The 26579-nt window shown below is 39.4% G+C and overlaps 1 protein-coding gene across 1 annotated transcript in view; it reads right to left on the minus strand.

Annotated features, from left to right (window-relative positions):
- Nucleotides 1-13711: 13711 nt before the first annotated feature.
- The window catches only part of IPO5 (importin 5), a 35784-nt gene continuing 22916 nt past the window's right edge, over nucleotides 13712-26579 (minus strand). The window contains exons 17-26 of the mRNA XM_079973146.1: nucleotides 26402-26523; nucleotides 25792-25888; nucleotides 24289-24461; nucleotides 23082-23193; nucleotides 22445-22500; nucleotides 18907-19029; nucleotides 18083-18302; nucleotides 17678-17906; nucleotides 16180-16321; nucleotides 13712-14441 (exon numbers count right to left, since the gene is read on the minus strand). Of these exons, the coding sequence (XP_079829272.1) occupies nucleotides 14355-14441; nucleotides 16180-16321; nucleotides 17678-17906; nucleotides 18083-18302; nucleotides 18907-19029; nucleotides 22445-22500; nucleotides 23082-23193; nucleotides 24289-24461; nucleotides 25792-25888; nucleotides 26402-26523 (1361 nt within the window). The 3' untranslated portion in view covers nucleotides 13712-14354. The remainder of the gene's footprint in view (nucleotides 14442-16179; nucleotides 16322-17677; nucleotides 17907-18082; nucleotides 18303-18906; nucleotides 19030-22444; nucleotides 22501-23081; nucleotides 23194-24288; nucleotides 24462-25791; nucleotides 25889-26401; nucleotides 26524-26579) is intronic.

Genomic DNA, 26579 nt, shown 5'->3' on the forward strand with positions numbered 1-26579 from the left:
AAGAAAAAATTGGACGTAATCTGTATTCAAGAGACACATGTAGCCAAAAAGCACAAACATGTATTGTTAAATAAGAATTTAGGAACGGAATTTATAAGCTCCATGACGGAAAAAAAAAGGGGAGTTGTAATATATGTTAACGCAAAATGGGAACCTAAATTGATATATAAAGATAAAGAAGGAAGGATTTTAGGGGTGCAAATCAACTTTCAGGGGGAAAAGATTAATGTGGTAAATATATATGCCCCAAATTCCAATAGGCCAGAGTTCTTTAAGAAATTAGAACAAGTCTTGATGAATTTAGAAAACAATAGGACGATATTATTGGGAGATTTCAATGCGGTGCCAACACCAGAGATTGATAGACAAACAGAAAGGGGAAAACGAAACCAAGGGAAATTACCAAAATCATTCCAAGACCTGGAAGAGAATATGGATCTAATAGACATATGGAGACACAAGCACCCAACAGAAAAGCAGTTTACTTTTTTCTCAGAGGTACATAAAAGCTGGGCCAGAATAGATCAAATTTGGACCTCAAGGGAGTTAACCTTAAGAGCTACAAAATGTGAAATCCAACCAAGAACCCTTTCTGACCACAATTCAATAACACTGGAATTAAAGGGTATTTCACAAGGGGGTTTTAGATGGAGGTTAAATGAATACTTGTTAGACAATGATGAGGTTGTAGAAAAAGCTAAAGCCACATTAAAAGAGTATTTTGACTTGAACCTAAATACAGGAACAAACTTAGAAGTGGTATGGGATGCCAGTAAGGCGGTCCTAAGAGGTTTCTTTATCCAACAAAATAGTTACAAGAAGAAAATGAGACAGCAAAAGAAGGAAGAAATCCTTAGACAGATAAGGGAGGCTGAAAAAAAATTAATTGAGAATCCAAAAGATGACCAAAGTATACAAATTATAAAAATATTACAAACACAATATTCGATGTTAACGAACCAAGAAATTGAATGGAAAGTCAAGCAAACGAAACAAAGATATTTCGAATCAGCAAATAAAACTGGGAAACTATTGGCTTGGCAATTGAGGAAAAGGCAAAAGCAAAATGTGATAAATAAAATAAAAGTAGAAGAAGAAGTGATAGAAGACCCAAAAAGGATACAAAAAAATTTTCTCAAATTCTACGAGGGATTATATAAAAAAGGAGAAGAAGACCTAATCCAAATAGAAAGGTATCTGGAGAATTGTAAAGGAAAGGTCATAACGGAAGAAGAAAAATCCCAACTAAATAGACCTATAAATATAGAGGAGATCCAGAATGCGATTAAAAAAATGAAATTAGGGAAAGCACCGGGACCGGATGGTTTATCGGCAAAATACTATAAAGTTTTGGGAGATGAATTGGCAACAATGCTCTGCGAGACCATGAATAATATACTAAGAGGAGGAAAGATACCTGAGTCCTGGAGGGAGGCTTTTATAACGTTGATTCCAAAACCTGATACAGATAAATTGAACATTAAGAACTATAGGCCAATATCGCTATTGAATAACGATTATAAAATATATGCAGATATCATGGCAAACAGACTGAAAAAATGTTTAGTAAATTTAATCCATAAGGACCAGGCGGGTTTCCTCCCAAATAGGTTCATGAAAGATAATTTGAGACACATTATAAACATAATTGAATATTTGGAGATTAATAATAATATACCTGCAGCACTGATTTTCATAGATGCCGAAAAGGCATTCGATAATGTCTCTTGGTTGTTCCTAATAAAATCTTTGGAGGTGGCAGGAATAGAAGGTGAATTCTTGAAAGGAATACAGGCAATATACTCAACCCAATTTGCCAAATTGGTAATAAATAATAATCTTACAAACACATTTAAAATCGAGAAGGGTACAAGACAGGGGTGCCCCCTCTCCCCGCTATTATTCATTATAGTATTAGAAGTACTGGCAAACAGAATAAGATCGAAACGAGAGATACAAGGAATTAAAATAGGAGTGAAGGAATTTAAACTAAGAGCTTATGCGGACGACCTAATGCTGTCCTTAGAAGAACCACAAGGCAGTCTGGGCAAGGCGCTGGAGATCTTAGAAGAATATGGTAAACTATCCGGCTTTAAATTGAATAAATTAAAAACTAAAATGTTGACAAAAAACCTGGGTGCTGAGGAAAGAGAAGAACTAGAGAGAAAACATGGGATAAAGGCGGTAAAAAAAATAAAATACTTAGGAATATGGCTTACACCAAAAAACATAAATTTAATTGAAGATAATTATACAACCACATGGAAGGAAATCAAAAAAGATTTGGATGTTTGGAACAGAGTTAACCTCTCGTGGATGGGCAGGATGGAGACAATAAAAATGAATGTCCTTCCAAGAATGCTGTTCTTGTTTCAAAATATTCCAGTAATTAGGGGGTCAAAATTATTTAAAGATTGGCAGAAAACCCTTTCACGATTCATTTGGCAGGGAAGGAGGCCAAGGATAAGATTTAAATTACTTACAGACCGAAAGGAGAGGGGGGGACTTGCAGTCCCTAACTTGAAATTATACTACGAGGCCTCCTCCCTATGCTGGGTTAAAGACTGGATAACCTTGGAAAACACTGATTTATTGGATCTTGAAGGGGCAGACAACAGGTTCGGATGGCATGCCTACCTCTGGGCAAATAAAGAGAAGGCTCATAAAGGGTTCTCAAATCACATTATTAGGGGCCCATTATACGAAGTTTGGGAAAAAAATAAAAAACTGTTAGAATGGAGAACGCCCTGGTGGTTGTCCCCAGTGAATATCCTAACAATTAAAAAAATAAATATGGAGGAACAGAAATTAACATATGAAGATTTACTGATAAGATCGGAAGACAGCTGGAAATTAAAACCATATGAGGAGCTGAAGGGAAAGTTAACAAGCTGGTTACAGTACCATCAAATTAACGCGATTTGGTCAAAAGATAAAAAAATTGGAATGAATGAAAAGAAATCAAAATTTCAAATTGAAATAATAGAAAATAAATTTAAATTATTATCCAAAATGTACAATTTATTATTGGAATGGGACACAAAAGATGAAGAAATTAAAGATGTTATGATAAAATGGGCGATAGATCTGGGGCATAACATAGAATATGAAAAATGGTCAAAATTGTGGAAGGAGGGATTAAAATTCACGGCGAGTGTTGCAATCAGAGAAAATCTAGAGAAGATGATATATAGATGGTATATTACACCAGAGAAGCTAAGTAGGATGTACAAAACTGGAAATAAGGCCTGCTGGAAATGTAAAACAAAAGAAGGCAATTTCATACACATGTGGTGGACATGTGAGGAAATAAAAAAATTTTGGGATACGATATATAATGAATTAAAAAAAATATTGAGATATACATTCCCGAAAAAGCCAGAGGCCTTCCTATTAGGTATCATCGGAGAAGAAATCAAGAAAGAAGATAGAGTCTTATTGCAATACTCAACAGCAGCGGCCAGAATGTTAATTGCCCAAAATTGGAAAAACAGAAATATACCAACGATGAGGGAATGGCAAACGAAACTATATAACTTCGTAGAACTAGCAAAAATGACGCAGAGAATTAGAAACCAAAAGAATACAAAGTTAAATAACGACTGGATTAAATTTATGACATATATTGAAGGTAACTATAGTAACCTACCAAATATAGCAGGCTTGTTATGAAACTTTCGATGTACAGATAGATCAAATAACCCAATATCAGCTGTAAAAATGAAACTTTTAAAATTAAGAACCCGAAATCAGGAGGGAAGGAAGTCAGCAAGTATGTGCTATTCATTAGTTTATTTTTATTTTATTTTTTATTGCTGTGGTGCTGTTTTTTTTTTTCTTTTTTTTCTCTTTTTTTTTCTTGTCACTATCTTCTGTTATTTAATTTAATAAGTATTGGGCTTAATGCAAAATTTTTCTTTTTTGTATTAGTTGTTGGCTTAGATGGTTTTGTTTTTTCTTTATGTGTGTGTGATAAATGAAACTTAATAAAAAGAATATAAAAAAAAAAAAAATATTGGGTGGGGGGCGGCCAGGTAAGCCCCGCCCCACACATGACGTGGCATACAAACACGCTATTCGAATGGAAACGCCCATTAACTTTTTTTGGGGGGGGGTCCTATAAATATTTTATTTTTGGGGGGGGGAGCCAGAAGGGACGTCACCCCCTAGGAGTTGGCTCCTATAGTACCTGCCTTGCAAAAAAATAAAAAAATCCAGGTTCCTTTCAAACCATTCTTGTCTCCAGGACATAGGTGCCAACTCCCTGGGGGCCCCAGCACCCACAAAATTCCCCTTGAAGGGGCCAGGTTCCCACAAATTTTGGTGCCAGGGCCATGCACACTGTATGGCACCCACAGTCACAGGGCCAAGTTGGCACTCCTACTCCAGGGAAATCAGATTCACCACTATCCGGAGACCTGAACATTGTCCCCTTCTCACAGTTCTCGGTTACTTACATCTTATGATGGCAACACATAGAATGTGTGCAGCATAGAATCATAGAATTGGAAGGGACTCCACGGTCATCTAGTTCAACCCCCTGTAATGCAGAAATCTCAGTTAAAGCATCCATGACAGATCACCATCCAATCTCTGCTTAAAAACCTCCAAAGGAGGAGAGCCCACAATCTCCTGAGGGAGACCGTTCCACGGTCAAACACCTCTTACTGTCATAAAAAAATTCCTGGTGGACCTGGATTTGTACTTTGCATATGGTTGTTGTGTTTGCCATTTCCCCGGCTCTAATGACTCACAAAAAATGATGCTACAGTACTTGCAACAGCCTGCATGTCACCTATGGCTTTGTCTTTTTCTTCACTATGAACTACTTAATACATATTCAATATGTACTACTGCTGATGCAAGCTGATGATAGTGTTACTTGGGGCCGGTATCTATGAGAAGGAGGCTACTAGATTTTGTAATTTACCGGTATTTACAAATTTGCCGGTTGAGCATAGGTGGAGGCACCAGCAAACTTCACATTATTATTCAGACTGCGATGGTATTCAACTAAGCTTTACTCAGATTAGACCCATTGAGCTAATACAGATATGGTCTTTAATTTCAATTGGTCCAGTTCGTTGACTACAGCCCGATGTTTCCTTGAGCCAACTTAGCTCCCAGGTGGAATGCTACTTGAATATCACCAGTTATCAACATTCTGTTGTCTGAGATGACTGGGTCAGTCCCATACTGGTAGGCAGCCCCATTCACAGAAATCTGATAAGAAACCTATAACAACGTACAGTGGTACCGGGTTACATATGCTTCAGATTACATACACTTCAGGTTACAGACTCTGCTAACCCAGAAATAGTGCCTCGGGTTAAGAACTTTGCTTCAGGATGAGAACAGAAATCGTGCTCCGGCGGTGCGGTGGCAGCGGGAGGCCCCATTAGCTAAAGTGGTGCTTCAGGTTAAGAACGGACCTCTGGAATGAATTAAGTACTTAACCCGAGGTACCACTGTACTCCTTTGTAGAGAAATCAGCAAAGATATGTGCAACCCAAAACCCTATAAAGGTATATGGATGGCCACTAGGATAGCTTTAAGAGAGGATAGACAAAAAACAACCACCACCATGGAGGATAGTTCTATCAGTAGCTAAGACCCATGTGAACTAAATAGAATCTCCATATCTAGATATGCCAACCAACAGCAGGGATGGTCTATTGCCTCCATGCCTTGCTTGTGGTCTTCCTGAACTCATCTCGCCAGCCACTGTTGGGAACCAACTTTCTGACCTGGTGCAGAAGCATTTTTTATTAGTTTTACATTATGCTTGCCAAGGCTGGTTATTGAATTTACACAATGGGACCGTGTCAGATTGCAAGCCTGTCCTTGTACTTATGTGTGGGGCAATCCTAGATATATCCCCCCCCCATATATATGTTCCACTGTGTTTGATGGGGCTTACTCCCAGGTAAGTGTGCACAGGGTTGCAGTCTTTATATGGCTGAAATGAATGGCCAGCTTCATGGGAGCATTCATGTTTTCTGAAACTGGATGTAAAATTTTGTACAGTGGTATTTTGGGTTACATACGCTTCTCCGCTAACCCAGAAATAGTACCTCGGGTTAAGAACTTTGCTTCAGGATGAGAACAGAAATCATGCTCTGGCGGCGCGGCAGCAGCGGGAGGCCCCATTAGCTTAAGTGGTGCTTCAGGTTAAGAACAGTTTCAGGTTAAGAACGGACCTCCGGAACGAATTAAGTACTTAACCTGAAATACCACTGTACCCATGTTTTTCTTCCTGTTGGATGGAAGGAAGCTGGGCTTGTTTCTTTCACTTTTGATTTATATTTTCTCTATGGTCAAATGTGTGTCTCAAGAGCCAAGGACAAATAATATTATTGGTAAGTTAAGAACAGGCAGGGTGTGGTCCCAGGAGGTCTGGAAACCTCAATCACCTCCCCATTTTTCTTTTACCCTCCCTCACACTTTGCTTACACAATGCCCTGAACCCCAGACCTACCTAGCCAAGCCAAGGTCCATCAACATGGGCAGTTGAGCAAAAACAGCATCTCAGCTCTGCTTCCCCTTTGCCTGCTGATTGCAGCATCTGGGCTTGATGAGGCAGGTGACCCTCACCTGTTCCAAGCCTACTCCAGCTGAGGAATCACAGAGCACTGTACCAAGGAGACCACGGTCACCTGCCATCTTAATTTGCCCAGAGGCAATCTCCTCCATCAGAGCACTGGTGGGAAGGAGAGTTGTGGGCATTTCTGTAGCTGCAGGGATGCCTCAGAGAGGAAGATCAACAAAATCCGAGGGCCCCTGAGGTTCCCCTCTGGGGAGTGTAAGATAGCCCCCAGTTTACAAAAGCCAAACAAAAAACAGCAACCAGTGGCTGCTGTTATCTAAGGGGAAACAAATGGATCAGAAGCTTGCATGAAACACAGACAATAAAAAGAAAAGAAAAAAACTGGATTACACTATAAGTACAAAAAGAAAAATGCTTCATGGTGGCTTTTGTTTTGTTTTTGCTACTAACCCCGCACCCTTTTCTATTATAATTAAAAGCTTCAAAACTGCTGAATAGAGCTACTGTAGTTATTTAATTAGCTATTACACCATTATTCTTCTAAGTTAGAGGCTGATGCTCCTGACTCCATTTCTAATCAGGAGACAAGTGGGATGCTTTAAAAATTAAATAAAGGTTTTTTGATGTCTAGTCTGCTTCACCTTGAACCTATAACAATATTTCCATGTAGATACCAGCAAATTTTCAGTGGGAAGATTTTGCATTACAAAATATAGACTATAAATGATTAACCTGATGATGGTTGTTATGATATTTGCACAATTATGATGCCACCACCAAATTTGCCTGCAGGTATCATCTCATACCCACATTTGCCGTCATACCCTCCAGACTTTTGTGTTGGCATCATCGCTGAGTAGTTTCTGCAAATTCATGGATGTCTACTGACTAAAATATGGATTTCCCCTGTACAAAATCCAGAAAATGAACTATTCCTCCATGTAAGTCTGTCACTTAGTAGAAAACTGCCAACAAATTTGTTTTCTGGAGTCTGACGCCCAGCTGCAATAAATTAACCTTTGCCATGTAATCCCAGCTGGTGGGCTGTGGCAGTGTTCACTGTGGTTGTGTGCCTCTTCCCAAACCCACCCTGTTTTTGTGTTTTCTTCCTTTGCATTCTTCTCCCCTCTTGGTTAAGCATGTATCGGATTCATCAGCAAATCTCCAGACCTGGTACATAAGCACAGTGCTGCTCAGCCTGTTAGTCAAACTTAATCTGAACTGAAATACATTTAAGATATCATTTACTAGTCCCATTGACTTAAATGGGAAATGAATTCAACTCAATCCAGACCTGTGTATGCAGATAGAGAAACTGGCGTTTCATGTCAGCAAAGATGGATGATGATACAGGAGAACAATCTCAACAAATTTGAATAAAATAATACCGACTACTGTGATCTTAATTTATTATCTGCATTCTGTATTAAGACACATTAAAAAAATTGCATGACATTAAAAATGCACATTTTACGTTTAAAAAAATGGTTAGAAATTGTGAGCGTCTCCTCTGCCCATTTTTTTTGGTTCTGCTCTTGAGTTTTCTCATTCTACCCTGCGGACCTCTAAAACACATGCCTCTTTCCTAAGTTATTTCAACTTCTATGTTTCCTGCATTTGTCCATCTTTCTACTCAGTCCCTCTAATTATACCACCGCAGTCCAGAGTATGAAAGATAAAGGCTCTTCTGTGACATCAGAGCAACTCATCCAATCAGTGCTAGTGTGTCGTCACATCCCCACACCAAATGCTTTAGCAAAACCACCTTATCTAGAGATAGGTAACAAGGCTGCAACCCCCTTCCTCTCCTCACAATATATTTTGCTCCTCTAGTAGTCTATGCTTTTCTTCATAAGCTTGACTGCTGAACAGCAGGACACGGTCATGCACTGCTTTGAGCATGAACAGATAAGGACTAGATTTGCCAGGAGGGGTGTACGTCCACTCAATCATCCCTAAAGCATCTGTCTGAATTGCAGAGGTTCCAGAGGAGCAGAAAAGGATGGATGGGGAGGTTAATGGTCTCATTATTTCTGCTGTTGGCTGGTAACCTATTTCTGCCCCTCATTATGTTCTCCCTGCTACAACCCACAGAGTGGGGAAGTGTATCGAAATAGCTGTAATGCACATTACAAGGATGGTTAGGAAGGGAATCCAAATGCTGCATGGGCCAGAGCATCCTTGCAACGACATCGATTTAAAGAATGCACCTCTTACAAGTTAAAATGTACATGTTATACACACCAAGTAATTGAAAGGAACCATGGCCTGTAGTCATGAGTGCTATTGGAAGAAAATGCATTGGATTTCAGTCTGTAAACAACGAGGACTGATACAAAAGAAAAGAAAAGTACTAGGCAATTCTTAAAGTGGGTAGCTGTTAGGCAGACCCATAGCTACAGTGGGACTAGCCAGGGTTTTTTGGCCCTGGGTGAAACTTCCAGAGGGGCCCCATTGAGACTCCCAGCCTGTGTGTGTGTACGCAAATGCATTTGGAGGGGGCTGTCAAACTGGGTCTTTGACCCAAGTGAAATAAAGTCTAGTTTCGCCCCTGCTTTAAGGAATTCAGGAGGCCCAAGTTTCACAAAAGTGGCTGTGGAAGAGCAGTTGGGCCTCAGAAATCAGTTGCTTGCCTAGCAGAGAACAGTATGTCTGTAAAAGTCCAATTAGGTAAACACCATTGGTATACTGTCTCCTGCCTCCCATTATTTGTATTATTTTATGCACTGTGACTTGTTTTTTGTTTTATAGTTCAGAAACCATTTATTGTAATTGTTAAGAGTGAATTTCTGTGCAATTATTATTTGCTGACATTAAAATTTATTGTGCATCATTATATTTGAATGGATTATTGAATATTTATTTGATATAAGTTGCTTATTATAGTTACGTTTTTACGATGACATTTTTGTGTTAGATCAGATTGTTATAAGGTGTGCAATCTTTGCTGTTTCTTCACCTTCACTGAAACATATGAATGGTATGTGTCCCTCTGATGCAGGGTTAAGAGGAAAGAGAAGAAATGGATAAACCCGTAACATTTAATCTTTTTTCCTTCTCTCTAATTTTAAAAGCTCCAGCCTTCAACTGGGGCTTGTATCCCATGAAGAAGAGCCCAGTATACTCCTGCAAAGAAAGTCATAACTGTAGAAAGATTAATCTTTTAAGTTTCCCGCTTAAGGAGAGAGTTAACCTACCCACTCACAGAATGGAATGATAAGCATGTTTACTCATAAGTAAGTCCCCCTTCAATGGGTCTTACTCCTTCATAATAGTGTTTTGGGATTGCATTCCACACAGTACATGGAATTAATCAACGCAAGAGCTCAGAATAGTAATTATGTTCAGGTTTGGGGTTTAATTGTGTGTGTGTGTGTGTGTGTGTGTATTTACATATATATATATATATATATATATATATATATATATATATATATATATATATAATATTTTATATATATATAATATTATATATATATATATGGATTAGGTTGAAGACATATTAATGCTAAAGGAATGACAGAGGCAGCATTTCTCTGAAGCCAAACAGATACACCCCCCCTCTCAAAGTAAGGTCCAGAAATGCCTGTTTTGCAGAGTTTTGGAATTCTGGAGTCTGAATGCTGGCTGAACCATGCTATGGAGAGCCGTTGCCTACCGATGTCAGCAACACACTTTTTCAAAGTTTCCTGTACAGTTTTGCAACCTTAAAATGCCTGTGAAATTATTTTATAAGGTGAAGGGCACACACAGTGCAAGCCAGTACTTTTTTTTTTTTAAGGATCTGAACTCAAGACCAAAGCATCTGCTTTCTCCCTCAGTCATCCCACGTCAGTAGCAAACCTCACTTCTCCAAAGCAGAGGCAAGATGCCCATAATGTCCTCACAGGATAAGAGGAAGCTGTTTTTCAAAAAACAAAACCCCCGAGTATTTCCAGACTGCAATTCACATTGGGAGGGAAACTTATCAAGACACCACCAGACACTTTACTAATTCAAGCCTTTCGCTGATTAATATCCTACTTTTTTTTATATGGGTCTGTGGGAAGTTGGGGTATTGTTTTGCTGTTTTGCTTTACTTATTTGGATGTTTTCATCCTCTATTTTATGCTGTGAACCACCCTGAGATCTTCTGATGAAAGGCGGTATATAAATATAGTAAATAAGTAAAATAAACTTTAGCTTCCACCTTCCACCTGAAAATGTTTCCCTTTCAGAGCCAGAGAAAGATGCTTTCGAAATGGTAAGGTGCAGAACTTTTTCCCCAGCCAGAACTCATGGTAACTCAGTTCCGGCTCCTCTCAGGTGGGCACCACTGCCATTATAAGAGAACAAAGGAGGCCTTCAGGGTGAGTTCTGGCACCCCTTTTTCCAGAAAAATGGCTCTGGTAAGGTGATACAGTGGTACCTCAGGTTAAGCACTTAATTCTTTCCGGAGGTCTGTTCTTAACCTGAAGCACCACTTTAGCTAATGGGGCCTCCCGCTGCTGCCAGAGCACGATTTCTGTTCTCATCCTGAAGCAAAGTTCTTAATCCGAGGTACTATTTCTGGGTTAGCAGTGTCTGTAACCTGAAGCGTATGTAACCTGAGGTACCACTGTATTGCTTTCTTCCTCATCCTCCTCCTCCTCCTCCCAGCAGAGTGTAGCGAATGGGCTTTCTGTTCTCAGGAATGATGGACATGTGTTTTTCCCACAAGACAGGGCCCAGCTGCTGTACTTTACCCCCCAAAAGCAGTGTCTGTTATTTGTGCTTATAGGTAAAGGTAAAGAAACAAGGTATACTTGCTGACAAAACTGGAATCAACTAGGCCAGTTCCCATTTCTGCTGACTGCAAATATTGATATAGCCGTGCCCCATTTTCGCTCCCCTATTGCTACAGGGTGAAGACATGTTGGTGGAAATCATCTGTGGAAGAAATATTCTCAAACAAGATAACTATTCCTTTACAAAATTCCTGTTTTCCATATCTGATCACAGTATTGCCTATGCATGCTCCTATTTAAGGTGTACTGTACCTTTCTAAAATTGCCTCCCTCTAGTGGCAAGAAAAGATACAACGGAAACGTCTTTAATTTCAACAGTTTTTAAGACTAGTACAATTTCACAAGCAATTTCACAGCTGGATATTTTTCAGGTATTGCTCATTAACCATCCATTTATCACACAGACTGTTTTGAAAACATGTGCTAGGATGGCCTATTTTTTTTTTATCAGAATAGCCTTTGGAAGAAAAAAAGAGCTTCAAAATCAGAAATGATTACCATTATATGGAACATACTGTACAGCATTATGAACATGGATATTTGGATCAGAGAATGCTTCATTGAAAGAGTCTCCTCACATTATTCAGTCCTTGTATATATTGGGTCAGGTTTATTTGTGTCGTGTTTTGAGCAATTCAAGGTGTTTCACTCAGCGTTCCATACAAGTCAAAATTGGGAAAAGGTGCTTCATCGTGAATTTGTATTGTGAGCCAGGGAGAGAATGCATGTACCAGAACATGGGAGTTGCATGAAAGTACATGAACTTAAGCATCATTTTGAGAATTTTTGAAGAAACTTTAAGTTATAAAACACACAAAAAGGAGGACAGCACCACGACGCTTCCTTCTGAACCTATGGCAGACAGATTTTCAAGACTCCAGATTATGCTCCAAGTAGACAGCATGGAATATTAAAATGCTTTGTTGTGCACCAATATTTTTGCAGTGAGATTTAAGTGCAATATTAAAGAACAGGGTTCAAATATAATATGGCAAACAATATGGCAATTTCTGTAACCTTTTCCCATATAAGTTTGAGTATTCATTTTTAGTGAAAGAAAACCATAATGCTGAAGCAAACCATAGCTATGATATTCTTGCTTCCTGTGTAGTCCCAACATTTAAGATGACAGACAATGCTGATCATGGTGGTACTTTGTGCCATAAAGAATCAATCCATTTTCATCCCCATAACTTAATCTGCAGGAGCATTTGAGCAGAAGTATGGATATAAAGATTTCTGTATGGTGTAAAATACAGACTGTTAAAACAGAAAATCCACTGTTGTAGCCATTATTAGAAGAGCCTAGCAGTACTGTCTTTTCCAGAGAGGAATGAATGAGAGGTGGGTTGAACCACCTCAGTATTTCATGTGTTTACACAGATGGGAAGTAGCTCAATTCTGGAACTTTTAGTGACATTACAATGCAATCTGCATGGCTCCATGAAGGAGCTGGCATGAAGGCAAATACTATAGTAGCTATTGCATATACCAAGTGGCAGCAGCCTGAAGTGACTATGCAGGAGAGATGCCCAAAATGAACTATTATTTAAAAATATAGTCCAAAACAGAAGACAGAGGTGGAACCTGCTTCTTTTGTTAGAAATAAGCCTTTTCCTTCCTCAAAAGCACAGGGATTAAATAGAAACATTTCTCTTTCATCATGGTACCAGATGATTAACCATGAACTAGAAAAGTCCATTCTTCAGGCCTTGACAAAAACAAGTACTGTGATTTTTTTTAAACTTAAAATATATTGTGGCATGAGTTTTTGTAGGTCAGACACAAGATCTAGACACACCTTCTTGATTCTATGTTACTGCAGTCCCTTTATGTAGTGTTTCAACTTTTCAGTTGTCAAAGTCAGATTGAATTCATTTACAGTGTAATATGTATGCTTACTTAGAAGTAAGTCCTAGTGGTTTTAGTCAAGCATAGCTCTTTCCTGTTCCTTGGGACACCATAGAACAAAATCAAATACTTAAATACTGAAGATCTCATATTAAAAAGGCCCACAATGGAGCACTACGCAGAACAGTACTTAAGTCACATCCCCTCTATCAAAATATGTTACCAATTCCATTTTAAAATGAATCTTTGTATGTGTGCCGATTTACAAAGACTGGGCAATTCTATTCAGCGACCATTCTGTTGCTAAAATGCACATCTCAGAAAATATGGAATCAGGTCAAAACAAGCAAACAAAAAGACATATGGAGAACATGAAAGTACCCTAAGAAGTGGATTCTTAAATCTCTACACACGGAAATACGAAGACTGAAAAAACATGATTACAGACCAAGCATTCTGAGCGCGACATGTTGTACTTGGAAAAGTAAACAATTATTTCCACTGAAGGCAAACAAGAGACCACACAGCACTGGACTTTTACACAAGCTTTGATTGTATTTCAATGTCATTTATTGAAGGAGTGGATGAGATACTGTCAGACATGCCAAAGACACTTCACATTCAAGGGCTGAGAGCTCAATGGCTTTCTTCATTGAGTCGCTACACAAGCCTGTTTCAGAGAACTGAATGCGATATCGATGAAGTCTTCATGCTCGATGTTGCCGTCAGTTTATAGTCTCTTAATCTACTTGGTTTGGTGGGCAGAAGGGTGTTTTCTACCCTACAAAAATACTCACACTCCAATACATGTTAACACTAGAGGGTAAAAATGCCTGTAATCTGTTATAATGGGTGTCTACTGAATACCTGGTCTTAAAAGCTGTCTTAATTAAGTTTATGCTTAATGGAAATTCAACTTGTTTCCCTTTCACCATCATGTGGTTGGTTCATACCATTAGAAAAATACTCTTCAGTGCTACTGCAGGTTTTACAGGGAGCTCCTTCAGTGCTGATGGGTAGAAATTCATTGCAACACCATTTGAAACCGTTTCTTCCTGCTGCCACTGCTTGTAGGTTGCAGAATGGCCTACATGCACTACAGTTTTCTCTCTTAAAAACAAAACAAAGAAACCTAAACCGAAGGGTAAATGTTTATTTGGAGTTTTCTTGTGGATGATAATTAAGGCCCTTTACGCAGAGTTCAGGAGCTCCTGTATGGCTGCCTGCTGTTCTGCATTGAGCTGAGATATGCATTCTGTCCACAAACCTCCAGAAGTCTACAGAATGAAGGAAAAATAGTGGGTAAGTTAAACATGCATATTAATAGGTACCCAATAGAAGCTTTAGAAGACACCCTTGCACACAAAATCTTTCCCACTCTTAAAAACCTTCTACTTCATTTTGCTAAGTGCGCTCAGGTGTGTGGAGGTAAGACAACATTAAAAAGTTTAAAATGAGTGGACTGGAACACAACAGGTAAAAAGTACTCAATACAGCTAAAATAATAAGCATTGCTAACATTCTTTTAGAGATTCACGTTCTTCTGGAACAGGAACAGAATCAGAGGCTCTCTAGAAGATGTTACTGGATTTCAGATTCCATTAATCCCAGCCAGCATGCCCAGTAATTAAGGAGCATGTGAGTTGGAATTCAACAACATCTGGAGGGCCACAGATTCCCCATCTCTGTTCTAGAGAAAGTATATGGTGATTCTTAGGCATAAGACTGGGAAGACAAGGAATAAATTAACCAGAGTAAGAAGGACAAAACCACAGCAAAAATGTGGCAAGCTACTTTCCAGAACCTCTCTTTCCTTTGGTTTTTGCTGAATCGCAAGATCTGAAATTTTATTCATCTTATCTTCTTCCAGGAGAGTAGATTATGCTTTATAACCCTACTAAGACGTGTGTATTCCCTTCTACTATTTGCTGCCTGTAAATTGTGTTTATATGCCACACAAATCTGAGCAAGCTCTGGGCCACTGGACGGTGGCCATCATTCAAAATGAAATGTCTTCCAGTCAGAGATACTGCCACTTTTGAGGGAAATGTTACAATTCTGACAAGTGACAAAATAACGTTACACATCAGCCTGGTTTGCATGCCATGGTAAGCCGGCATATGGCTTACCATGACAGCTTGCGATCTGCTTTGCTCCTCTCTGAACTTTGTAGGTTAGTGCAGAACAGCAGCTAAGTCAAGGTAATGCTTAGCATATCATCCCAGTTTACAAGTGTGGTTATTATTAATTATCCACATTTCACTCTTATGGTCCCATGGCAAGGTCACAACATTAAAACACAATATTCAAAACTGTTTAAAACAACTTAGTCACAAAAATAAGGTGGGTTTTAAAATTTCACCCCTCAAGTGTCGAATGCCAATGTAAAGAAGTGTGTTAATAATAATAATAATAATAATAATAATAATAATAATAATATACCCTGCCCATCTGACTGGGTTTCCCCAGCCACTCTGGGCAGCTCCCAACAGAATATTAAAACACGATAAAATATCAAACATCAAAAACTTCCCTAAACAGGGCTGCCTTCAGATGTCTTCTAAAAGTCAGATAGTTGTTTATTTCTTTGACATCTGATGGGAGGGCGTTCCACAGGGTGGGTGCCACTAACAAAAAGGCCCTCTACCTGGTTCCCTGTAACCTCACTTCTCACAGCGAGGGAACCGCCAGAAGGCCCTCGGAGCTGGACCTCAATGTCTGGGCTGGACGATGGGGGTGCAGACGCTCCTTCAGGTATACTGGTCCAAGGCAGTTAAGGGCTTTAAAGGTCAGCACCAACACTTTGAATTGTGCTTGGAAACATAAGAGATCTTTGTTAAGATCTCTCCTCTTAAAGCATGACCTATAACCACAGGAGAAACCCTGACACACTTGCTGTACTGGAGAGGAGCAAAGCACCTGTGATCTCCTTGAGAGCTCACACATTTGTGCTAACCAGGGTTTGGACTGGCGAGATGTGAAAATGCAGACATGAAAATATTAATTTGCATTTACCTGCACTTGCCGAACTACGTTAGCCAGTCGTTTGGTGCATGGATCTCCACGCTTCATAGCTTCGTTCATTTCACCATCCGCAATTATACTGAATATTTTGGGCAGATTAGAATTGTTGGGGCCCAAAACAATGGGATGATTACTGTTGGGAAGGCAACAGAAAATTAAAATTAGCTAGCATTAACACTGTAAAGGTTTCTAGGCACATAACACAACAGCTTTAATGGAGAGTATTATATTAAAATTCCAGGTTGCCATCATTGATGTCCTAATATTTTCTGTTCTTCCCTCCTCCTTTTTCTGCTTGTCTTGTTTTCTAGCACACCCTGGAATCTCCCTAGTTTTCCCTTCCTTTTTTCCTAGCAACCAGAAAGCATCTTTTCTGTGGTGGGCTCATCTGAGATCAGGTACTCCCTAGGAGTTATTTTCTAAACATATTCAGGATTTTGATCGCTGGATGAAGGAAATCAACTAATCTAAACTGGGTTAACTACTCTAAATTTCATCTACCTTATTAGGACTACCAAACAGTATAATAAATGTGCAATAAACATGAGGCAGGTTTGTTCCCTTTGATATCCAGCAACACGTTAAACTATCACTCTCTACAGATGTTCCATAAGGATCTACCATGTTGTACTAATATTGATTACACTACATATGCACACAACATAAACTCAAGATAACAGATATATGTAATATGTTGTGTGTGGAATTATTAACCTGGTAACAGGGTCAAATATGTTAATTGGCAGCTATTTGTTGCTTATTTTTTTAACAGTAACTTTATGTGAAGCCCCTTGGGAAACTCTTTTCTGCTGTACATTTTTAAACTTTAAAAAGGTGTCAACATAAAGATACAATTATTGTATTATGGGCCAAACAAAGACACAAGTGGAACTCTCATCTCTTTATTTTGCAACTGTGGCACTGAGGAAGTTAATCCTTTTCCTTATGGGTACACCATGGCAGTTATTTGCCAAATAGAAAGAGAGGTGGGCAGTATAATTATTAATCTCCATTGCCTCAATTTGTTTGATTAAAAGTATGTGTGTTCACTTTTTTTAAAAAAAGTTTGAGATAATACATGAGGGTTAAAACTGCAGACACTATATCAAGGCTTGTTTCATTTTCACATCTGAGTACAGTTGTACCTTGGTTCTCAAACGGCTTAGGTGCCAAACAAATCATCTCCCGAATGCCACAAACCCGGAAGTAAGTGTTCTGGAAGCCGAACGCCCGGCACGGCTTCCGCTTGAGTGCACGAAGCTCCTGCAGCTAATTGGAAGCTGTGTCTTGGTTTTCAAACCGTTTTGGGAGTTGAATGGACTCCCAGAACCGATTAAGTTTGAGAACCAAGGTACCGCTGTATATGGAAACTGAAAATCTAAAAATGTAATGCCTAAAAATAAAAATCATGGCCAAATGTTACACTTCACGCACACACATGTAGAAATCAGTCTTAACCTTTATGGCTCAAGCAGCATTTTCTTCTTACCTCTCTATTAGGTCACACAAATAATTGAAAGTATGAACAGCTTCTTCTTTGTCTTCATGCAGTGGCAGCCATGATAACCAATGAGGCAGCACTTCTTCAACATTTATACAGTCAGGCTTAAACTTCATGATCTTCCCAACTGCTGAAATGCAGTTTTCTGTTGCGTTGATATTTTCTTTGGTTTTGGCATCCGCTGATTGAATAACTCTCACCAGCAATGGAAGGGCCTCTGGTAATGCCAATATTTTTTGGAGGGGGGAAAAAACACACTGCATTATAATACTTGAATTTTTTGAAAAATTATACTTTCAAGTAGAGCTGTCAAACTGGCAGCCTACAGGCCTGAACAGAAGCTTACATATGCAAAAGTTAAAATATGTGCCAGATAAATAGCATGTAAGATACCTGTGCAGAAAGGCCGATAATTGTCCCCGCCAAACTGTGCCATGACGCCAATACCATATGCAGCTGCTTGTCTAACCTCTGGGCTGTTGTCACATATTGACTGTAGCATTGGTCTCAAGAAGTATTCTGCATATTTGAATGAGGATGGGCTGCAGTGTTCTATGACATCATCAAAAATGCATAAACCCCACTGCCTGTCTGGCCATGGCCTATGTGGGCACTGTAAAGGGGGGAAAAAACACATAATCAGCGTTCCTTCCACCTATTTGAAGGTTGTCCCTTGTCCTCCCACCTCATTACATCTAGAGCAGCTAGAATACCACTTCTTTAGAAACCCAGATTGCCCTAGATTCCTAATCTACTAGTATTATTTAGTATTTGCCCAGCCCTAAAGCATTGAAGAGGTTTCATATACATATTTTGAAGGCTTGCGGGGTCCATCACCCCACAGCAGTTTGACAATTAATTGCTTCTTGAGAAAAACTAAAGTACCATCTCACTGTAAATATGCCAACACTATTTACAAAACAAAAGCCCATCTTCACTGCTCTAAGTTACTCTTTACCCTTAATATTTTGCTATCCTCTTGTTGCAGTGTTTATGTCTCTGTGCAAATGCATATACCAGCATTACATTTAGTGTCAAGGGAAAAGCTGCAAAGAATTATAGCCAATAAGCTATTTAAATAATTTCTTATAAATGTTGTACCTAAGCATCATTGTACAAGGAGACTTCCCTGACCCATCCTCCCATAGCTGACAATATTAATTTGAGGGTCCTCTGTGCCATTCTAAATAAGCCTTGAGGAGCTCCAGGATACTTACAATTAAGTTGACAATTTGTGGTAGTAGCTGTTCAAACCATGGTAACACCTTTGACTTGTAGCTGCTGAATATTGAGTGCAAAATATCTGACACTTTAGTCAGAATGTAGACATCGCTGTCGTGCTGATAAAGGGGGGAAAAGCAATGGAATCAGTATCTACCATTTTGGATAATGTTGAATGATGGATCTTAACATTTTTACAGTTTCAGGGTGGTATGCAATGCTGTCTGCCCACTTGCACAATGGGACTTCTGCAGATCCATGCAGCTCCACAGGGTCTCCCTTCCCCCAAATATCTGCTTGAAGGTTCATCTACTTGATGGAGCAGATTAGGGGGCTGTAGGGGGAGGTGAGGAAGAAGCCCTGGTGCATGGCCACATGCCTGCTCATGCTATGCTGGCTCTCACCATCAGACTAGAACTAACTTGGCATTTTCCTAGCAATGACATCTTATGGAAATGGCAGGGAGAAGAGAATATTCTAGGCTAAAAGGTATTATATCACTCATTTTATCTAGGTTTTTCTTCTTCTCTCCCACCCTCAACAGACCCTTAGCACTATTTGCTATAGCCCTTTTCCCCACTCACACAGCTACTTCCTATAGCCAGCCATCTACATTTTCCTACACTGAAGCCCAAGCCCAAGATGTTTGATTTCCTTGCTTCCACAAGGGGTGGCTGAGCTTCTACAAATGCTTAAACTGCAATATAGTAAGCTGCCCTCCAAAGAAGAATGGTAATTGGTATAATCTTGCCAAATGGGAAGGAAGATCTTGCTACACATCAGGTGCAATTGTGAAAAAGTGTCATCTGTATTCACCCTTCCTCCCCTCACATTAAAATAATTGCCATTTCCTAGGTGATCTCACCAATTCTTTTCAATCCCAGTGCATGGCTGGGAGGCGAAGAACACATCTATTGTTACCAACAATATGCATACCCATGAACCAGCCAGGACCTGAAATTCAGTGACTGCTTATATAGTAATACTAATGCTTTAGAACTGACTGCTTTGATTCCGATACCTACAGCTAATAAGACCAGTTAGGCTTTCCATGAGCAAATAAAAGTATCTGCATCAGTTTGTCCAAACATGAGAAGAATTTAAACTACATCTGAATCTTGCAGAATGCTTGCCCAAAATGTGACTAAGTATCCTTTTTTGAAATTAGCTGTATGCCTATCCAATGAACCTTCCAGACCTCAGTGAAGGCTTGACCAATGTAAAGGAAGGCTGATGCTACTTGTCCAGGTTTTTTAAGGTTTGTGACTCAAACCCTAGCCCTTCCAGTATAGACAGTCCCTCGTCCATCAGAAGAAAATGGGGGAAAGGGGAACAGCCCTTAGAAAGAAAAGGCCAGGACAGCTCCAACCAGCAGCTTTACATTGGAAACCAATGAAATGAAGAAAAAGAAAACAGCCAAATGGATATTCGCTTGGGAATTTCTTTCAGAGACCACTCTGCAAGATGGGTTATACTCCTATCAAAGTTGTTTATTATTTTGCATTTACACACTAGTGTGCTAACATTTTGAAATACTAAAAAACTGATCAAGACTGCATATAACACCTGCTTTGGAAGAACTCACCTAGAAACACTGGGTTAACTCTGCCCCCCCCCCATTACATAACCCCAATCCCAGTTCAGCTAAGAAATCTGTAGAACCACCGACTGAGGCAGAACAGCACAAGCTGCCCCCTCACCCAAAAGCAGTGCCATTACTGTACCCTTTCACGACAACTCCCTGGGCCACGGAAAACAAAGACCCAACAAGTGCTTTTTGGAAGGGAATAAATGTACCTTGACAAAATCAAGGCAAGCATTATGAAGGAGAGCCCTGCAGATATTGTGCACAGACTTAAACTTGGAAATAAATATCATGGTTCTTGGCATGCCTTAATCCACCATAATAAAGATATCAACGTTTCTGTCATATTAATCCACAACCAGAAAGTACCGTATTTTTTGCTCTATAAGACCCACTTTTTCCCTCCTGAAAAGTAAGGGGAAATGTGTGTGCATCTTATGGAGCGAATGCAGGCTACACAGCTATCACAGAAGCCAGAACAGCAAGAGGGATTGCTGCTTTCTCTGCACAGCGATCCCTCTTGCTGTTCTGGCTTCTGAGATTCAGAATATTTTTTTGTTTGTTTTCCTCCTCCAAAAACTAGGTGCGTCTTGTGGTCTGGTGCGTCTTATAGAGCGAAAAATACGGCAATTCAATATCTGATCTGAAACTTGTCATGGACTTCCAGCACAACCTTATGCATGCTTACTCAGAAGTAAACCCTACATCTTACTAAGAAGTCCCCTAAAATAGTTGCTGTTGGCAGGGCTGCAGGGGCAGTATTTCCCTGATGAGGCTATGTCATACAAACTTTGTTTCTAAGACTGCTTACAGCAATGTATAATAAAATCTAAATGTAATATTTTAATGGATACCAGATAGTTGCCACAAAGATGGGGATGCTGCAACCGCTGGCAGATATCAAGCAAATTTGTGGTTGCCAGATCCAGAGTCTCATTCTTGACATGCATCCCAAGGCGAGGGATAATACCCCTCTCCCTCAGTATTACATTTCAAGATGGAGAGGCAATACACCCTGATAGCCTAACCCAGTTACAGGGACATTCAAAGCTAGAGAGGAGTCTTGGGCCATATATTAGTGCAGAGGCTTTCCAAAGTGCATCACAAACACAGCAACTCCCCAGGAAGGCTGGGCTTTATTAATCTGCTTCTGTGTCTCCGAGGCAAAAACAAGCTATGCTTCTTCTAACCTTGAAGTCACTGGAATTGTGCAGCACTTTGGAGGTGTTTTGAGTGCTTCCAGGGTGCTGTGCCAACAGTGGGGATGATCCCCATCCCTATTCTCCAGCTCTTAAAACTGGGAAGTCTGGTGCCTATCACCCTTGCCAGATGATAGTACAATACTTGCCATGACAAGTGGGATTGTGGAACCCTGGGCACCAGTTCTCGAGGACTGGGCCCCAAGGAACAGTATCAGGAAGAGATGGCCATATTCATGTGTGTGGGAGAAGAGATGGCCATATTCATGTGTGTCGTTGTGTACGGTCAATTTCCTGTCATAGGATCAGTAAGCACTGGCTCCATCAAGTCAGGGCCAGTCCTACATTGCTCCCAACATGATCTGGATGTTTCTGTAGGTTCAAGGTCGTTGCTAGGCCTAGAGTCCTACTGAAAGAAACAGCCTGTGATCTACTGCCATAGAAGATGTTTGGAAGCATGCCAGAAGGATGTGATGTTCCCCAAAACAGTCTCCCTTCAATAGTTACTACACAATCTCCTTTCTTCCAGCATGTTGTGGAGTGGCACCTGAGAGAATCTAGAAAGTTTGTCTCCTTTGAACTGCCTACCCAAGACTATTAGGTATTTACTTGATAGAAGCTTCCCAAAGAACATGAAAATTATCTGCAAATCGGGCATGAGGAAAAGCGATAGCACCATTTCATACCGTTACGTAATATGAAATAGCTTTTAAGAATATTCTATTTGTGAAGACAACCAACAGAACTTACTTCATCTTGCAGGGACTCTTCAACTTGCTCATCGTAATCTTCATCTTGCCTTTTCACTAATTAAAAAGCAAATTGTTAATGTATTAGCATGGCTGCTTTCAGAAATGTTCAGGCTTGCTGCAAGAAGAAAGCTGTAGAAAAGGAGCAGAGGGCAATTATTTGGTAGATCAACCCAAGGGACAGGAAACTTGCTCTAAAAAGGATAGAAGGACCCTTGGATGATGATGTGCAGGAATAAATGGCAACCTATGCCGAGACACGTTAAGGTAGTTTCATGTTTCTAGAATGAATTTTAATTGTTCTTATTCAGCTTGGAAATTCTGAATATTCAGCAGCATATTAAATATATGTTTATATATTAAGTATATAAACATACTAAAATAAGAAAAAGGCTGTATCAAGCTTTACTAAAAAATATCGCTGTAGCTACTGAGATAGATATAGAATTGTCATCTTGTTTAAGGAATTTAGTGCTTTCTTGGGCTGGCACTTGACAACAGTGTTTATCAATAGTATAGGCTGTGGTTCACCATACTTATTACTTATTTACCTCTTTTTTGTGAACAAGTTAGTTAAATTTAGAAGCTGTGCCTTGAGAAATATTTGGATGACATTAAGCACCCTTAATTAAGCTTACCTTGCCTTAATTCTTGATTTTTAAAGTGCTCTTCTAGTTTTCCTTTCAATATTCCCCCAAGTTCTTCAAAGTGTTCATTGTTAAGGCAGCCATCTCCCATTACTTCAATACACTAATGAAATAAAAGTTTATCAGCTTGAAAAATGATGTTCAAACAATTTCAAGTAACACTTTCCAAAACACTCTCTCTATATATAATAATATAAATAACTAATCATATTGTTTACATCCCACCTTTCCTTCAAAGAACTCAAGCTGGTGTACTTGCTTCTCCCTACTTCATTTTATTGGCTACATTACAAAGCTTGTGTAAAATATTAATAGTATGAGCTTTAAATAAATTTAATTTCCTTTTTATTGCTTTTAGATTATGAACAAACATTGCCACAGGCACAATCTTAGAAAAGTCATTCCTTCTTGTGAAAGAATTGTCTATGATTATGGTCTTTTTAAAGTACTTGCATAAAAATAAATTTTTAATCAATCAATCAATCCCCAACAGGGACTTTTCATGCACTAATCTAATCACTTAAATTGCAAACTAAATAAATATCTACCTAATTCTGATTACCAGTTTTCAATACAAGGCTAGATAGGTTTACCGGTATATTCTTGTACAGTAAGAAAACATACAGTTGGAACAAGGAGGTTTTGTTCACTAACCATTTAAACTTTAACAACCTTTCGCTGTTGCATAGTTTTGTAAGAAAACTAGCAAGTTTGTTTGACAATTTGATGTCTTTCAAAACAAATTCACAAACAATATAATCTCAATCACAAGGCACCTAAAGTTGATTGTTAAATATACTCTGCTTCACAATGCTAATACTGCTCTGCCGTTGCACAAAAATTCTTAGACAATAACTGTATTCTTGCTTTGAAAGATTGGGAATATATAAGGATCTCCAGGTTCATCTTTCCCTCTTCCCTTCGTCTCCGTTAGAGCCAAATAGAACTTTTTACTTTTAGTTAGTGCTTAGTGCTTTGCTACAAAAGGTGAATATTTCTAATTGCTTCTTGTAAGGAGGGGGAGTGTGAGCCTAAGGCTTATGGCTACTTGCACCTGCTTGTGCAAATTCAGGTAAAACATAAGCACTAGGACATTAAAATTATTAATTTAAATTCTCTTTTATTTCTCCTTACTGAAAATATAACATTTTCTATTCAGAGAGACAGGAAAGGTAGCTCATGCAAAGTACAATATTACCTTGGCAAAAGAATGCATTATTTCTGACAGTACATCTGAGTCAGGTTCTGTCCCTATGGCCTTGATAAGAGCATCACACATAAAATGCCACATCTGGGTGAGGTATTCTGGGCCACGAACTCTTGCACATTCCAGGAGCAAAGGCATGGATTCTGCAGCTGCCACACGAACACGTTGAATTCATTAAGGTAAATGACTGCCAAACATTTTTTTGCCAGTGTCAGACAACCACCAATCATATAATTTCCTTCTCGAGGCTATGATCGAATCCCACTTTTCCCAGTTCAGAATCCTAGGATTCGATTTTAAATTACAATTAAGCATAGAACATTATATATCTGTTACAATTTAATTCCACTCAACAAAGTAAACAAAGTAGAGCACATTTTTAAAAATCTGGGAAAACAATATTGATTCCTGGATTACAGTTTGGACAACATGGAAGGATAAATGGTATAGTGCTTGGCAATTTTACATTTGAAAAGGTGTTTAAATATTGCCTATCCTTTCAAAATGAAGGTAAATTAGTAAAATACCTCCACATAATGTTCAAAACTGGTGGTGTGATCCTTCAGCGTTGCCTTAGCTGAATATAGGCCTTTGCATCATTGCAGCTAAATTAGAATCCTATACACAAGGGGTTGGATAACCTCCCCCCCCCCATGAGGACCACAACCCTTTTGGTGAAATTTGTTTGGGCTGCTTGTCAACACTGGGCGAGACTCAGAACCACACACACACACACGCCCTCCCTCTTACAAACAACCCCCTCTTCCCGGCCTAAACAATTAGGATTAAAAATCAGTTTCTACCAGCACAAGATGTTTTTGAGCCCAACTAGTATATGTGGAGAGGAATTTTTGTGTGTGTGTATGTTGCAGTGCATGGAGAGATTTAACTCTTCCTTTCTCAGCTGTGAAGCTCCCCCCCTTAAAATCATCCCCATGTGGCAAACAGGCTTACAAAAGTTCCCATTGGTGGCATTAATGGAAGTAGTTATTTTGGAGGATGTGGGCTGGATGGGGAGATCCTATAGGTCACATTCAGCTTGTAAGCTGTAGATTCCCCATCCCTAAATATGGAAAGCAAGGCAGAATAATGCACATTTGCCACGGAAAAGTCTTAAAGAAGAGGGGTACCATTCTAACAGCCCTTTAAGATTCTTAATATGCTTATTCTGTAGGAGTTCTATCCTGCTTCAATGACAATATCTTGCAGCTCTTCCAAATAGCTTACAGCAGTGGTTCCCAACTGGTGGTCCATGGATGCTGGGATGGTGGTGGTCCGTAGCACCATTCATGTTACAAAACCTACCAGAGATATCCAAAAAAATTGAAAATGGGGGGTCCGTGGCCTGGCTTTTGAAAAGCAGGGGGTTCCAGTACTTAGCAAACTGGGAACCGCTGGCTTACAGGATGACATCAAAGTACTTGTGAACATTTTGCAGGTTATAGTATTAAAACTTCACAAGGCATTTACAGACACATTCTTCTAAAAGGATATCATCATGGAAATAGAATTTTAACAAAGGAACCATCAGTTTTACAACTTGCTCTGTGTACTCCACAAATCCTTCTTTCAGCTCTTTGGCATAGCAAACCTAAAACAAAAAAAATGTAAGCAATTTAGAAAAGGAATACTGTTGCGCAATTATTAAATGACTTTCAGGTATAATGAGAAACAATTAAGCAAACAGGAAAACTACACCTACAAAGATAAAGGAAAATGGGACACTCTTGTGTCGCTTGTGATAAGTTGGTGCACTTTGTCTGATTAATTCACTCCTACACGTCTGTGACTTTACAGAACAATTAAATCTTTTAACAACAGTAACATTCCACAAGTGTTATCTAGTCTGTCCATACCCTTCCTTCACTAAAGTTGGTCCTACTTTCTCTTCTCTATTCCCAAGGGCAAACGCTCCCTATCTTTAATAGTGTGAAAGAGCCTACGGAGTCACCAGGCTATTCCACCCTTCTTGCTGCACCCTCCTAAGTTTTAATTGCCCATGAGCCAAATTCAGCTCCTGAGCTGCAGTCTACCCCAGCTTCAGGGCCTCCATACTGCTGAATACTGATTTCAGTTCAAACCGTGTGGTCAAAACAGTACCCACCAACATCTGGCATGCAGTTGCTTTTTCTTCAAGGCCTGCAGTCTTGATACCAAAACTCTGCTGGTCACCCAGATTTACAAATTCCCAGCCATCATCGTCACTCATGTTCTCCATATCTTGTGCTATCGAGAGAGAAAACGATTAGGAGAGCCGGGCCCTTCCTTACAGCTAATTTAAG

This window comes from Podarcis cretensis (assembly GCF_951804945.1).
Source record: "Podarcis cretensis genome assembly, chromosome: 4".
NCBI classification, from domain to species: domain Eukaryota; kingdom Metazoa; phylum Chordata; class Lepidosauria; order Squamata; family Lacertidae; genus Podarcis; species Podarcis cretensis.